The 15,699-nt window shown below is 40.5% G+C and overlaps 2 protein-coding genes across 3 annotated transcripts in view; one reads left to right on the plus strand and one right to left on the minus strand.

Annotated features, from left to right (window-relative positions):
• MAP2K1 (mitogen-activated protein kinase kinase 1) overlaps nucleotides 1-11,878 on the plus strand; it is a 36,680-nt gene extending 24,802 nt beyond the window's left edge. For both annotated transcript variants that reach the window (XM_084293231.1, XM_084293232.1), the window contains exons 6-11: nucleotides 3,716-3,840; nucleotides 6,434-6,641; nucleotides 7,296-7,360; nucleotides 8,995-9,056; nucleotides 9,925-9,970; nucleotides 10,949-11,878. In XM_084293231.1, the coding sequence (XP_084149357.1) occupies nucleotides 3,716-3,840; nucleotides 6,434-6,641; nucleotides 7,296-7,360; nucleotides 8,995-9,056; nucleotides 9,925-9,970; nucleotides 10,949-11,062 (620 nt within the window). In that variant the 3' untranslated portion in view covers nucleotides 11,063-11,878. The remainder of the gene's footprint in view (nucleotides 1-3,715; nucleotides 3,841-6,433; nucleotides 6,642-7,295; nucleotides 7,361-8,994; nucleotides 9,057-9,924; nucleotides 9,971-10,948) is intronic.
• Nucleotides 11,879-13,381: 1,503 nt separating this feature from the next.
• Nucleotides 13,382-15,598, minus strand: SNAPC5 (small nuclear RNA activating complex polypeptide 5). Its single transcript, XM_084293184.1, has 3 exons — nucleotides 15,485-15,598; nucleotides 15,102-15,188; nucleotides 13,382-14,555 (listed from the first exon to the last, which is right to left on the minus strand). The coding sequence occupies exons 1-3, from the start codon at nucleotides 15,572-15,574 to the stop codon at nucleotides 14,448-14,450; spliced, it is 285 nt and encodes a 94-aa protein (XP_084149310.1). The 5' UTR covers nucleotides 15,575-15,598; the 3' UTR covers nucleotides 13,382-14,447.
• Nucleotides 15,599-15,699: the final 101 nt, after the last annotated feature.

Genomic DNA, 15,699 nt, shown 5'->3' on the forward strand with positions numbered 1-15,699 from the left:
GTAACGGTGAATGATACAAAAAATGGTACAGAAAATGTGACTTCTGTGCTCCTGTTTACCTTTGGTTAATACCAGAAGGCACCAAATGACAAGGAAAGAAATGTCCTCTCCCTAATTGCAAGGTATGTTATAGTAGGTTTTTAATACAAACTTTTTTCTTTTTTTTTTCCTCTGGGTGAATAAAAATACTATAAATTAATCAGAAGGTAAGTTTAGTTCTTCGTGAACACAGTCAGGGGTGTAATTTCCTCTGGAAAAATCTCCTGCATCAGAAGTGCTCTGAGATTTCTGAGCTCCAGCTGTAGCCAGCAGCTTCAGGGCAGGAGGTGCAGCACAGCAGGGTGCTGCCAAGGGGCTGTTCCAGTGCGCTGGTTCCTAGGTCATTCTCCCAAGATCCAGTCCTGGGAATTTACTTAAAAACAGAAATCATAATGGGGAAAAGATGGTAAGAAGCTCCTGGTTATGTCTGATATACATTGACCTTGTAGTTTGCTAAGTCATCTTTTTTTTTTTTTTTTTTTTGACTTTAATGTCCATGATGTCACTCCTCTGTCTTGGAGCTCTGGGCTGTGTTTCTCTGAATATCCAGAGGACACTTGTACTGCTGAACTTGTGGCAAACAGGGATGAACTTTCTTTTAAATATTTGGGTGCTTGGAAGATACCAATAATGCACTGCAAGGTAAATACACTCAAGTGCAGCTACCCAACTGCCACATACAAAATAAAATACTCTTGCCTGATGTTGCTATGATCATGTTCTGAGCCTTCGTTCTTTTGGAATGAACTGACTTTCTTCCTGTGAGGGAGACCAAGGCTCAGGCAGGGGAGGCATACTTCTTACAGACAGTACTTGACATCCTATAAACTCAGAAGCCTTTTTTTATTAGCTAGCTCCCTCTTCAGTGTCATGTATCTGTGCATCTGGACTGGCTAAGGGTGTCCCTAGAATTGCCCAGCTCTGTTTCTGGACAGTCTGGAGTGATGCAAGCAATGTCCTTTCATGTTTAGAACTTAGATACCTTGCTTCTGTAGCACATTTGATCTTCCTTTTGAGACTTGTCTTTTTCTTGCAAGTTAAGTGTACATTGTGAAGGATGCCTTGGTGTTCCTGTTTCATTTTGCTTTATTTTGGTTTCCAGAGAAACTGCTTAAGAGCTTAGGCACTCTGGAGTTAAAATAGCATAGCAAGCTGCGTTTAGAGTGGAAAGACAGCAGCGTTCCTAACAGCACTTTCTGATCACACTGGGGGCCTTGAGAGAAGAATTGAAATGCTCAGGGAGAGGCAGACTTGATATAAAAGTCAGTGAGCAGTCATGGTTTGCTGTGCTATTGTAAGAAAGTTGCAGTATGTGATTATAAGCTAGACAAACATTGAAGGTAAAAGATAAGTCTTCAAAAGACCGGGTGGTTTCTAGAATGTGAAACTTCCAGAGCGTCGTTTGGTTCATTGGCAGTGGAATGCTGATGGGATCTTGCCCTTTAGTTATGAACGTGAAATATTCATGAGCTGCAGAGGTAAGTGGGGACGTCTCCGTGTTCTGAATCAAACTAGCAGAGGTACATAGGTGTGCAGTCCAAACATAATCATGGCCTGTAGAAGTTGTCCAGGCTCTGCAGTGCTTTCTGTGTATTTTGCAAACACTTTTTTCTGCTTTGCTTTTACACAGAACTTTAGGTGAAGATTCCTGTGTAGCTGGGAGTATTGTATTTCTGCTGCCTGCTTCTCTGCACCAACAAAACCGGTTTTGTTTTTTTTCCCCTAATGAAATTTTAAACAGGACAAGCTCCTAGAGTAGACTTTTCCTTTTCATTGAGAAGTGTGCTTGTGGTGAGGTCTCTACAAATGGTCAAAACTTGCATAAAGAAGGTAGAACTTGCAGAAGGTAGAGCTGTAGGTCCAAAGGGCTTCTAAAGTCCCTCCCTATGCTGAAGTCCTGTGCCTGTACGAGAGCTCCCTGCTCCATTAACCAGTGTCTGACATTGTGGTTCCTACCTGGTAAACGGCCCCACAGCCTGCCCAGTGCCTTTGGTACTTGTACGGGAGGAAAGTGTACTGAGCAGTGTTGATAAACTAGTTACTTTCCCAGGGATGTGGAATTAAAAGGAGTACACACAAAATACATGCCCATCTTTCATGTATCCCAACTGTTCTTGCCAGGTAGTTTTTCTTTTTTTTTTTTTTTTTTGTTTTTTTTTCTTCCAGGAGAAGGAAGGTGTATGCAGACATGAATCTGGTGTGTTGAGGCCAGGGGGTAGTTCTAGATCACTGTGTGGGCTTCCTGTGAGCCGTTGCTTGCTCCAAGTGAAGTGGATGAGCTGTAGGCTCCCCGTGCTAGAGCAGAGCCTAGAGGAACTCATGTGCAAGATCAGCACAAACCCTTGTTTCCAGTGTGCCTGGACAGTTTGTTTCCTGTATTAGAAAGGTGATTTCAGGAGCCAGAAAATGTAGCCACAGTTTACAAAAGTAAATAATTTATTTATTAAAGCTTCGGTTTGTCCTTTGAAAGTGGGCTGGGGGGATTAAACAAAATATTTTGTCTCCGTTTCCGATCTTGCTGGATCTTGTTCAGTGAGGCATAACCTCCTGCATGGGGATCTCTTCCTAGTGAGGAGGAGTCACGTTAGTACCATCTTTCCAGTGACATCCTGTTGACATCACAAACAGAGGTCAGTTTTGCAGTCACCAAAATGAAAGCTACCTGGAGTTTATTTGTGTCTAAAAGTGGAAAAGCAAATGAAAATAGACTATAGGCTCCAGACTTCTGGATCTGCTCTTGAATAGCAGAGACTAAAGTGAAATTCTCATACCATGAGCTGATTGCTTCCGTCAAAAACAACTTATAGTGCCCTCTTTTATTATTGACCTGTAGCTTTGCAATTGTGAGCTACTGATTACTTCTGTGGATAATGCACTGGTAAAGACCAGAAAAGCTGCAAGATATATTTAGGCAAAAAAAAAAAAAAAAGCACTTCTTACACCTAGCAAAGAAATGCTAAACTGTTCTGAGTACCTTTGCGTTCACAAATAGCTGTTATTAGTTGCATAGTTACCATTGGCCCTCATTAAGTTTCCATTTAGGTAGTGATGGATTTAAAATCACAAAGGGGTTCTGTCACAGGTAAACAATCTCCAGGTATTTTAAGTGTAGCACTGCAATAATAGGCTAGCTTATTTTTTCAGGAGTGTTTTAAAACATCCTATAGCAAAACCATTTTTTTTGTTTATATGCACCCAAAGTTTAAGTCAGGGGTTATGGAGTAGCTACTGAAGTTCAATGAATTTTGTTTAAAAATTTTTATAGGGTTTCTTGATTATTTCTAGGCAGAAGAACATCACTAATGAGTAGTTAGGTTGGTATGTCAACATATGCCAAATATTAGTTGTTGCAAGGAAGCTGTAGATGCACAAACATAGTACTTGAAAGCCAAGAAGGTGGGTAAAATCCAAACTTAAAACCAACAGTCTTTTTGCACTTGTGTTTTAAGAAGTTTATTTACACTTACGTATATTTAAAGAGAGCCCACAAATTGGGTCTGGGTAGGGAACCAGGTCTCTTCTCTGAGTATTCCCAGAGAAGGGATAGGAGTTATGGGATAGTTAGAAGGGGGACAAAGGGAGACACATGATAATTCTCACCTCTCATGTTACTTTCATTGTCAAATTTCCCATTTTATCTATTATAGTTATAAATCATCCATTCATTTTTTTCCAGATGTTAAACCATCTAACATTTTGGTAAACTCTAGAGGTGAAATCAAGCTTTGTGATTTTGGTGTCAGTGGACAACTGATAGATTCTATGGCAAACTCGTTTGTTGGCACACGCTCCTACATGTCTGTAAGTACAGATTTTACAGCTTTGAGTTTACTATACATTATGGTAGAGTTATCACGATTCCAGTAATCAAACAAGAAACCAACTGTTGCTGTTACCTCTGCTACGTTCATAGTTTTTATTTCACTTCCTGCATTCCCAGCATATGCCAGTATCGTATCAGATTGGGGGCGGGGGGGAGGAAGAACATGTTGCTTGGCTTTTCTTGCAACAGGAATATTTTCATAACACTACTGAAGAGATGCAATCACATCCACATTGCAGAATCCAATTGGTTAATGTGTTTAGGTTTTGTGTGCATACATCTCTGGAAAAACAGTATTTATATCCTGCTCTTATTAAATCCAGTTCTTTCCACTCCAGCATTTAGCTACAGTCACTTAGGCAAGCTGCTGCCTCATTAGGGGTTCTGTTGTGACTGTTCCTGGGAACCCAATCTGGCTCTAGCAGCAGGGAAAAGTATGGGAGTGGCTGGTGTGGACAAGGCCATGGCAGCTAATCTGGGACTACTTACACAGGTCTTTGTTCCTGTTCAGGAGCAGTACCTTGAAACTTGCATTTCAGAGGAGCTCTTTGCATTATGTGAATTCAGTGCTAATGGAAATAACAGATCTCTCATTCTAATGTACTCACCTGTTCAGCATAACGCCAATTACTTCATAAAACCAGAGTGTGCGGAGATCCTGCTGTAGGATTGAAACTGTGTGGGCTTAAACTCAAAGGAAAAAAGCATAATAATGCTGCTTCTGCTCAGCGTGGGACCTGCTTTTCAACATCAAAGACAGTCTTTTCTTTTTTTGTCGTTTAATATGGGTAACATACTTGAAATAACTGTGGCTTATGTTCCCACATACACTTAGGGACTATTGCTAATAGTGCACAAAAAAAGTCCATCTCTTGTAAACCTTCAGCGTAGTACTGGCTTTCCCTTTTTCTTCTAGTAGAAAGAGTGAGAGCAGAGTGCTGCCTGCCTTCAGTTTTCATCAGTTTTTTTTTTTTCTAAAACAGATTCAGCTTTGTGCTCTGTCACCATATGTCACAGACCAAGCTGTGTCGGTGATATTATTCTTCCAATAGTCTCTGAAGTACCTTTTCCTGCAATATCTTTCTCCCTTAGCATTCATTTTCCAATGATAGCTAGAGAATTGTTACATGCCAAAGAACATCATGTTCTACTATACGAAGGTGTATATAATCAAAATTACTTAACTGAAATATATTTTCTAGATCTTAAATGTTTTGTGCAGCACTAGAAATTTTATGAAAATGTATGTATCCTCCTGTCTGGGCATCTTTATCAATTGCCTAGCAATCATGTAGTTTACCCAAATACTTAAAACCTTGCTGAGGTGGGACACTGGATTATTTTCTTTGAGGAGTCTCAGTAAAAACAGATCAAAGGATGATGTAGATCAATATACTAAACGCTGAAGAAAATACCTTTAGCATCTAAGAGTACTGATAGAATAAGTACAAAAACTAGGCAAGAGGAGTTAGTTTAGGATTAATCTTACTTTAGTTCTCTAGGTAGGAAATAGGAGATGATTACACTGAGGAGAACTGAGACTCTCTGGAGCGATATGATTGGGGTATTCATGTATGGTTTCCATCATAACTCAACTGATGGCCAAAAAAGCATTGCTAAGTCTCTTTCCAATGTCTAAGTCACGTAAAAACAATGCACAATCTATTTTTAGCTGAATCTGTTGTCTTACCTGCATACACTTTCGTAACAGTTATATTAGTGTGCATATATAACCTCTCCTGAATTTGCTTTTGTTCATCCCACTCAAGTTTTGTTTTTTTCCTTAGAAAAACTTAAGCCTGTTACATTGGTGGCGGTCAGCTCATAAGTTGCAGGTGGTTTAACTAACGCAACAGGCATCTATCTTCCTGTCTTTATATATATATATAATCTGTTCCAGTCATTATACCTCTAGGAAAAGTCTGTGCACTGCATAAGACTTTGTCATTCAACTTCAGTGTTATGTTTCTTTATTTCAGTGGATTATAGATGTCAGCAGTTTATTTAGAAATTATTTGAATATGGATCTAAAACTGAAGTATGCGTGCCTTGCATAAATGCATTTCTGCTGTAGGGACCTATGAGAATGGTATCAGCTGAGAAGTGTCACAAACCACAGGATTATTGCTAGAGCACCAGAGGCCCACGTAGATTCCATAAAATCACCTTCCCTCTTTTTCTCAAAGCATAAGACCAAGCAGGCCTTCTCAGGGAAGCAAGGTGAATGTTTAGTTACCAATACTAGTTCTGTTTCCTTGTTCTTTAATTATTCCATCACTATTAATAATTGCAACATTGAGATACTATCTTAAAGGAATAAAGCAGCAACATAATGGCATGGTTTTTAAGTCCCAGGTTTATTTGTAATGGTTGTATACAAAGTTTCTGAAGATTCTGGAACTTTAGCTGAGATTTAAATAAAGGTACCTTGCTTGTTGGCACATGCCACACCAGTAAGTTGGGGCTTCATCTCTCACTTTATCCATACTATAGCAGAATGCAATTTTTAATTTTTTCTTTTTGTTATGGTATTTTACTGTGTCCCCTTTCTTTCTTTCTTTGTTTTCCTAGCCGGAAAGACTACAGGGAACTCATTATTCTGTGCAATCAGATATATGGAGTATGGGGTTGTCACTGGTAGAAATGGCCATTGGCAGATACCCGATTCCTCCTCCTGACTCCAAGGAGCTCGAGTTAATGTTTGGCTGCCCAGTGGAGGGAGATTCTCCAGTCGCTGAGACCTCACCCAGGCAAAGAACACCTGGTCGACCAGTGAGCTGTAAGTTCCGATGTGAGGCAAATATTTTTATATTTGCTATAAACCAATAAAAAAAAAAAAAAAGTGTCAGTGTAACCCCTACTAAGTAGCTTTTCATCTGTACCACTGAGGTACTTTTACAGCATCTTAAAGTCATTTGGAACTAAGTTGAGGTTTCCAATGGTAAGATATACAATTTGTTAGAATGTTTTTTTTTAATTCCTTACCTAGTGTTGATTTGCATAACATGACTTCAAAATTTCAGAAGAACAGGATTGCGTTGGGCACCTGGTTCAGTCTTACTATGAGTCTTCCTATTTGAGCTTGAAAATCAAGGACCAAATGTGCTTTTGCTAATAACCAGGCTGTTCATGAACACCGTTAAGACGTGTTCTGTTGATGTGGTTCATCTCTTTAAGATGCAGTATGATCCAAGTACAATAGGAAGACTCCCTACTGGGAAGTGAAGTTAATGATTTGGATCAACTCAAAAATAATAGTTTCTCCTTGCATGAAAGCATTACTTTGTTGCTGTTCCACTTCTCTGTAAGTTTACTGGGTGCCTGGCAAGTCCACCATAGAAGAATTAAATCTATGACTGTTAGCTTTTTAAAGCACCCCTGCCTCTGGTGGAGAGTAACACTGTATTTTTCTGCTTCCAAAATTTCTTCTTAGCCTATGGACCAGACAGCAGGCCGCCAATGGCAATCTTTGAACTCCTTGATTACATCGTCAATGAGGTAAGCAATTACTTGCACTTGTACCAATTTAATTGTAAACTTTTAAAGTGTTCCAGAATTTGAGTGGGTGTGGGGTTAGGATTATGGTATGTCAGGTCTTGTGATCTTTTATTACTGCAGTATGACAGACGTCCTTGTCTTCTGTGTCAGCTTGAATTTAAATTATTCTTGGGGATGGTTTAGCTTGTTCTTTTACACCCTTGTTAAGTAGCTTTATGGGTTTTCCAGCCTGGATCACACAACCTGTTAGATTTAATAGCACACAGTACTATCAAGCATATACAAAACTGTTATTTATAACACCTTGAAAGAAAATACGCTGATTCATAAGACTGTCTTTCAGATATCTAAGCTACAAGGCTAGTTAAGAGAGTAGTACGTCAGAATTGATGGTCTGTTTTCTGTATTTTTGCAAATGCCACGGAAATTCATTATTCACGAGTTCATTACCTGTGTCTGTCAAAAAAAAAAAAAAAGCATGTGTTAGCTATCAGATATAACGGCTGGATAACAGTTATTCAAGGTGAATAAATTATAAAATGATGCATCTGCCACTTATCTAAAAAGCACAGTTAGTGTCTGCAAAGGCTAGCTCTTACTCGTTTCTGCTGCTGAACGATACTAATAACTGCTTCTGCTCCTTGGCTGCATGCACTGTTTTCTCACGGTACGAATTTATTTTGTACGTTACATAATGCTTAATGTGAAGGCATTAAGTCTTGGAATAGTGTTAGCTTCGGGTTACATAAGATACTATGGTGTCATGATCTTGTAGCTTCTCTGAGGAGGTCACTCTAAGCTGAGGTCGCTAAATCTGAGAATTTGACAAGATTATGTTCTGCTACCTCTGGCATAGTGCAAGGGATCTTCAGCATCAGCTGCTGTATCAAGGCCTTTACACCAGTAACCCACTGCAGGCTGCATCTCAAGTCTGCACTTACAAGTAATCAGAAGTGCAAGTGCTTGTAGGACCCATGGTTTAAGAATGAAAACTTCACGCTGACCCTAGAGCAAATGCTTGCAAAACACGACAATAATATGCAGGTTTATATAGTACCTGAAAACTCATTTTGAGTTCTAAATCTGAACAAATTCATTCCCTGGGACTGAATATTCAGATCAAAAGGATTATGGAAATAATACCATGCAGGGTGTCTTCCATTCCCCAAACTAGGGATTAGTAGTAAGGAGAATAACACAATGCTAATCACTGTAGACTGCTCTGAGCCTTCTTTAATCACATCTCAGAGCTGTGTTAACCCCATTGAGGTATGTGTGTTTAAAAACAATAATAAAAACACAAACACAAACTAGTCTGATTTATTATGGAAACGTGTAAAATCCAGTAGCTATCAGTAAGTAATGACCAAAATTATCCAGTAATAAACTGAGCATCTTTACTTTTGTAAATCATATGGCAGCACATGCTCTGTTCGTATGCATGGAGACAGAGGTCGGCCTGAGACTTTCTTCAGAGCTCAGCTTTGAAAGAAGGCTTGGGAAGTGCTAGGGCTGCATTATTTGTGTTTGTACCTTTACTCAGATATTAGACGTATAACTGGGAGATCTCTGGGTAGGTTGTACAGCCTCATGTATTTCTTCTGCTTTAAACAATTCTTCTCTTTTGTTTTAAGCCACCTCCAAAATTGCCCAACGGTGTTTTTGGTTCTGAATTTCAAGATTTTGTTAACAAATGGTAAGTATTTTCTCTTAATGTGCCTAAAGCTCACTTTACAGGGACCAGCTTGACAGCATATGCATCCAAAGAGAACCCCAGAGCTAAGAGATGTTCCCCTCTGTAAGATACGATCTCTGGTTCTGTGTGCAACTCTAATTTAGTACTTTCTCAGCATTGAAGACACCACAGTACTTTTGTGGACTGATCATACAACACGCTTCTGTAAGAGGATCTGGACTTTCATGGGTAACCTTCACAGCATTCTGTAGTGAGCATTCCATATGGTGCAGAAGTCTTCTAGGCTCCAGATGCTTTTTCTCTTCCCTAATGGTTTGTTGAACTAACATTTTTATCTTACCAGTCATTCTCCCATTTGTTTACTTTTCCAACATTGTTTCAGTGATACCTGCACTGAGCCAGTATATTCAGTGCTTAGGGAGGTAGTTCATTAATGTGGGAAAAATGAGTTGTCTTTTTTTCTAAAGCTACAGATCTGAATTACTTCTTTCTCAAAGAAAGAGCCATAATACAAAGTAACATATACTTGATACTGAGCTTGAAAAAGAGTTGGGTAAGAGAGAATCGAGGGATAAAGCCACTGAGAATGTTGAGTTTAAATGGGAATTTGATCTCTCCAGCTTGGTCCCAGATGCTCACTCCTGCCCCCACTGAACAATATTGGGCAACTCAGGTTTTCATACCTAAAACTATACCTATGAAACCTACAGAAGAGAATTGCTTACAGACCAAGTTCTGTTTGAGTGGCACTACATTACTTCATGCTTTTATCTAGAGTGGTATCTTCTCAGGATGAAAGCAGTATACTAACAATCTAGCTTGATCTTTATTTTAAGAGTATAACTTGTGTAACGCTTTGTTTTCCTAGTTTAATTAAAAATCCTGCTGAGAGAGCTGATTTGAAGCAGCTGATGGTAAGTGAAAGTTCTTCACTTGAGCTAGGAGCACTACTTCCATGCAGGTTGGGTTCCCCAGCTGACCTGAGACCAGGATGAGCATATGGCCTAGAATGTTGTTTGTGCCTCCTGATACAAATGGCTCAAACTGTCGGAAGGGGCCACTTTTCTCATCCAGAGATCAAGGGGCTTCAGGCTTTCACACACTCCTAGAACAGGAACTGTCCAAGAGCCCCATACTGGTGGGTTTTTCAATCTGACATTTGATAATTAGAAGTATATGACTTCATACTGTTAAATTGATTAGCAGAAGAATTCTCTTTTACTTTGGTTTGTACTTTGGTTTATTAACCAATCATAAAGTATGCAAGATGACAAAAGAACCAAATTCCAGTTATCTTGTGAACCAGTTAAATGAAATTTTATCAACATCTGAGAAACAAAATTTGCCTGTCTCTCATCAGCTTTTTCTTACAAAATCTGTAGAACTACTGGCCACAAACAAATCTTGCATTTTTTTTTATATGAAATGACTTTATGTAATGGCCTTAAGTTTAATGATAGGACTGAAGTTCTACTGCATAAAAATCAAGTTTTCTGTGCCTTGATACTGCTGTGTGGTAAGAGTGCAAAATGTAATCAAAGCCTGTTACAAAAAGCCCTTGTGTATGAAAGCACAGGCAGACATTTTCCAGAGTGTTATCAAGTGGCTGAGTCACATCCTTATCATATACTGTGGTGTAATTATTCTGCAATAGGCACTCTGTAGGCAGTATTTCTCTGGAATACTTTGCAATGTGAACATTTCATGTGCTGGTTATCTCATTAATCCTATAGAAAAGTTTTACTGGTCACTTCAAGCTAGCTATAAGATCTGGCAAACCACACAAACACAGGAAGTAAACTAGACTTTTTATACCTCATATTATTCAAAATTATTCTTTACCTGATCATGTTACCTTGAGCGTTTGAGTAATTTTGTTTTCCTCTGCTAAGATTCATGCTTTCATTAAGAGATCTGAAGCAGAGGAGGTGGATTTTGCAGGATGGCTTTGTTCAACCATAGGCCTTAACCAACCAAGTACACCCACGCATGCTGCTGGAGTCTGAATATGGAAGAGCAAATACTGTACTGTACATCTGTTAACAGCGCTACTTTGGTCCTATTTCCTAAGCTTGTACCTGTTCAAACATGTATTTCACCTCTTAAGGAAGAATGTCTTTATAGCATGTGCCAAATGGTTTTAAATTTTGTCATAAACTAATTGGTATTGTATTGGATTACATTTGTTTGCTGACCAAAACGTAAGATGTTTAAGTTACAGTGCTTGCTGATTTTAAGTGATTATGGATATTCTTTCTTAATGAAATATCACTGGGGGCATTTACCCCTAGCTTGTTTGAACTTTATCAAGATTCTTTGTAAATCATTGGTACTTCAATCATGCTTACCTAATCTCCCACGCAAAAAGGGTTAGGGATGCTCCAAAACTGTATCTGTCGAGCATGCTTTTGCTGCTGCCAAACTGTATCTTGAAAGTTAGGCCTAATGGTTCCAATTTTGCTGTTGTTTAGAGATCTCTCTTTCCAGGTAAAGAAGGCAAGAGCTCTGTATCTCTTGGAATGTACAGGGCAATATTCTAATTGTAGACTTGTTCATATTTCTATATTTATTTTTAAAATGTATCATCATACTTGGATTTAGTGATGTATGTCTTTCTAATTGATTTTTAAAAGTTAGCTCTTGGAAGTGTCCTACAGAATCATGACAAAGATCCAGGCAGTTTGCTTTCTTTTAACCTAAAGATTCATGACAGCTGTGTTTGGTGTCTAAAGTGTATGAAGATCCTCTATTGTTTTATTCTTTCGGATGTTTAGCAATGAGTTCTCTTAATAAATATATTATCAAATAAGTTCTTGAAGTTTTTATTTGAACTCAAGAAGAAAAACTTAACCAAGACCTTAATCCTAAATTGTGACTGTGTTTTATGTTGTGCCTCTTTTTTTCACAACTGTGTAGTATCCTTGGTCTGAGAAGTATAAAGTTGTGTATATAAAATGAGAATTTCTAACATAGCTGTGAAATTAGAGGGCTAGGGCCAGCTGTCACTTGAGCCTGTTACTTTCCTGCATACTGGATTTGTGTGGCAATGCTATGCAAAGCTTAGCTGCATGAAAGGACATATCAGACAAGGAGAGGGCATTCCAGACAAGGAGAATTCGGAAGTTCCTTTCCACATGGAATCCAAATCATTCTAGATATGAACTTCCATGAATAGTTAGTTGTCAATCTGTGAAGAGCTGGAGATCATTCAATGACAGTTCCAGGGCTTCCTTCGACTTGAATGTGAGTGGTGGTAGTATTGACAGGGCTGTGCGGTTTAGTTTAAGAATATATAAAAATTAAAAAAGATAGTACTTTTTTTTATCATTTGTTAAAAGAAATATGCAGCCTGTGAATAGCAAGTATTTAGAGAAGAAAGCTGATTTTACTTGTTTGCTCCATGTACGACAATAATGTGAGTGCTGTAAGCACAGTCAGATGTAGTAGGACAGGACAACAGCGGTAGTACTTTATTGCAACATGCAAACTAGTTTGTCTATTTTAATCCAACATCCAATCCAAAAGGCATTGGCTCACAAAAGGTAGAGGGAAGAAAGGAGATAAAAGTATAGCCCTGAAAACTACTCTGTAACATGCTGAAGAGTAAAACAATTTTTTCAAAGGTCAAAATGAACTTCTGGTAATGAAACCCTGGAACAACCCTTCCAGAACTGGCTTTGGAGAAGCACAGCCTGAGGCAGGTGCACCTGTTTTAGGATGGAGGCAAGGAACCACGTGCAGTGCCCAATGCAGGTTGAACACAAATGCAAAGGAGGGAGGGGATGTCTACTGAGCCCCTTACAAAGCAGCTCTTTGCATGATACTTCCAAAGAATTGTCACTCCAAGCCACAACATCTGCTTAGGCTTTTTTTCTCCCTGTACACCTTGGGATGGCTTTGCCAAGTGTTTGCGCTGGTGTTCTAAGCTCTCATTAGGACATCCAGGCTTCTCGAACAATTAGTCCTGAGTACAGGATGAAGCTACATTTACATTCTAAGGATCAGTTCCTATAGCTACAAGTCAAATAAGAGCAAAATAATCGCTGTTCAAACAGTGGCAGAAAGTTATTGGCAGCTGAATCAAGTGTTCTGACCACACCCAGGATCCTGGACACTTTTCCAAGTACTTTTCCCACTCTTAAAAGCAAACTTGAGAGGATTATTTTTCTGAGCTACTAATACCAAATACCAGAGACAGCAGTAGCACCTTTAGCTACTAGCCATGCAATGAACAGGCCTGGATTGTTGTAACTGACTAGTTTCTCAGTAAGACAGTTTGACAAAGTATCTGAATTAGAATATTACTTTTATTTGTTTTTAATCAGTTTAACAGAGTTTGAGTTTGTGTGTGTCAAAACGAGTCTTCAAGAATTGATAAAATAACTGTACCACATGGTGTCTGCATTCCACAAGGAGAAAGAACATACTGTTACTGGTAGGAGCAGCACTAGCTTGTTACTGTACAAAAGAAATTGTGGAGGAGACTTCATATCCCTTTCCATAAGCTCCTCCTATTCTTCGAAGATAACTTGAAAACGGAAAGTGACCTTACACTGATCTATGAAGTTACCATGAGGGAAAAAGAAAATAAAACTAATTTTAAAGTATCAGTTTTTTATTACAAGTAACGTGGACTAATTATTACCATACAGTTTGTGTCACAATAGAAGGCCAATTAGCTGCTACGCTGAAAGAGCAAGAAGTAGAAAATACTTCACTGTTTCAGTCAGACTGACAGTACTTAAGAACAGCACCAGTAGGGACAAAGAGAGGCTCCCTTGCTACTGCACTTAAAATGAGGTCAACAGTGCAATACCTGCTTCTCCCAGTGTAAGAACACCTACATCTATCAGTCACATTTATAGGAAGTGTACGTCTGGTGGTCTGTGTAACTGAGAACATAGCAGCTGAATGCCTGGAGACTATCCTGGACACATCTGTGCTCACTGCGTATCTTAAAATTCCCAGTTAAAGCAGATGAGGTTATAATATAATCGTTGGTTTAGCAACCAGCATCCGTGGCATGGTTTTATATTTCAGCAACTGGAAATAAGAACAGACAAATTATTGCTTTTACTGTGTTAAATTAGTCTGACTGGATTAATGTACTTTTCCCATCCATGTATAAAGATGTAATAAGCTACACATTAGGTTTTAAACACAAAATGGATTATGCTACATATCCGTGCAGCAAATTTTCATTCTTTTAACATCTAATTCAAAATCTGCCAAGCTTCTGATATTCGTCTTCAAGGGTAAGCCTCCCCAGACTCCACAAGTCTTGCATGTCATATGCATCATAACCATACATGAAAATCTGCTGGCAAATTTTATATGAACGAAGAAGAAATTCCTGAGTCTGTATTAAAAACCATCTTTGATTTTTTTCTCTCAAGAATCTGATTCCTCCTCTTCCTCTTCTTCCTCTTCATGATCTTGAAGACTCAGCTGTAATTCAGTTTGATTGATAGCAGCCTCGTTGTCCATCTGCCCAAGAGTCTGTTACAATAAAAGAGTTTAATTTACCAGTTATCAAAACAAGAAGCAATACTGAATGCTTCTCACACCACTATTAAAAGAAAACGGTCACGGTGTCTGTTAGAGATCTTGGTACTTAGAACTGTTGGCTGTAAGAGCCCATCGAAGGAAAGCGCATTGGTTCTCCACAGAAGAGTTTCAACCCATTAAACCCACACTTCAGGTAAAGGTTCAGATGATACCTGTACCTCCATCCCCGACGATCAGATGGCTAAAACAGTGTCACAGTTAAGAGTAGCCACAATGCTCAATAAGCCTTGTGTACTTACATACTGTGAAGCGAAGGTATGCCCAACCCTTCTGCCAACAACCTGCTGCTTTCACGGGTGGGAAAACCCCTTTAGGTTTACCTTGAAAGGTAACAAACGGGCGGATTTTACAGCTGGGCTGTTCCAACCAACAGCAAGCATAAAGAAGCTCAACCTCCCGTGCACACACCGACCACCACACAACCGAGCAGGGCACCCAGCTTGCTGCTCCCACCGCAGGGCCGAGCGCTGCCCTCACCTCCTGGCTCTCCGCAGCAGCTGCCGCCGGGACGGCCGCGTCCTCCTCCCGGGACCTGATCATGGACTGCAGCGCCAGCTCCTCCACCTGCGGGCAGGGGACAGACAAACCCTTATTGCTGCGACTCTGCCACACCGCAACGAGGTCCGCCTGAGGCACTGGCAGCAGCCACAGCCGCGAAGCCGCGCTTCTGCCCTCACTGCACGAGGGACCGACGTGCCGTGAGGCAGCCCCCGGGCCACGAGCAACCCCCTCCCGTTCCAAGGAGGTGGAGGAGGAGGAGGAGGAGGCCCCAGCACCGGGCCCGCTGCCACCCACCCGCCCAGCGCCGCGTTCCGGCCGCCCGTCTCCGCCTCGCTCCGCGCCGCCCGCCGCCCGCCGACCTTGAGGCGGGTGAGCTGGTCGTGCAGCGCCGCCTTCACCCTCAGCAGCGTCTCCTCCTCCTTGCGCAGCTCCTGCAGGCGGCTCAGCATCCTGCCCGCCCGCACCGCCGCCCCGGTCCCCTCCCGGCTCCTCCCGGCCCGGCCCCGGCAGCGCCCCCGTGAGCGCGGGCGGAGCCGCCTCAGCCGAGGCCTGGCGTGACGTCACGGCCCGCCGC

This window comes from Netta rufina (assembly GCF_964035555.1).
Source record: "Netta rufina genome assembly, chromosome: 11".
NCBI lineage: Eukaryota > Metazoa > Chordata > Aves > Anseriformes > Anatidae > Netta > Netta rufina.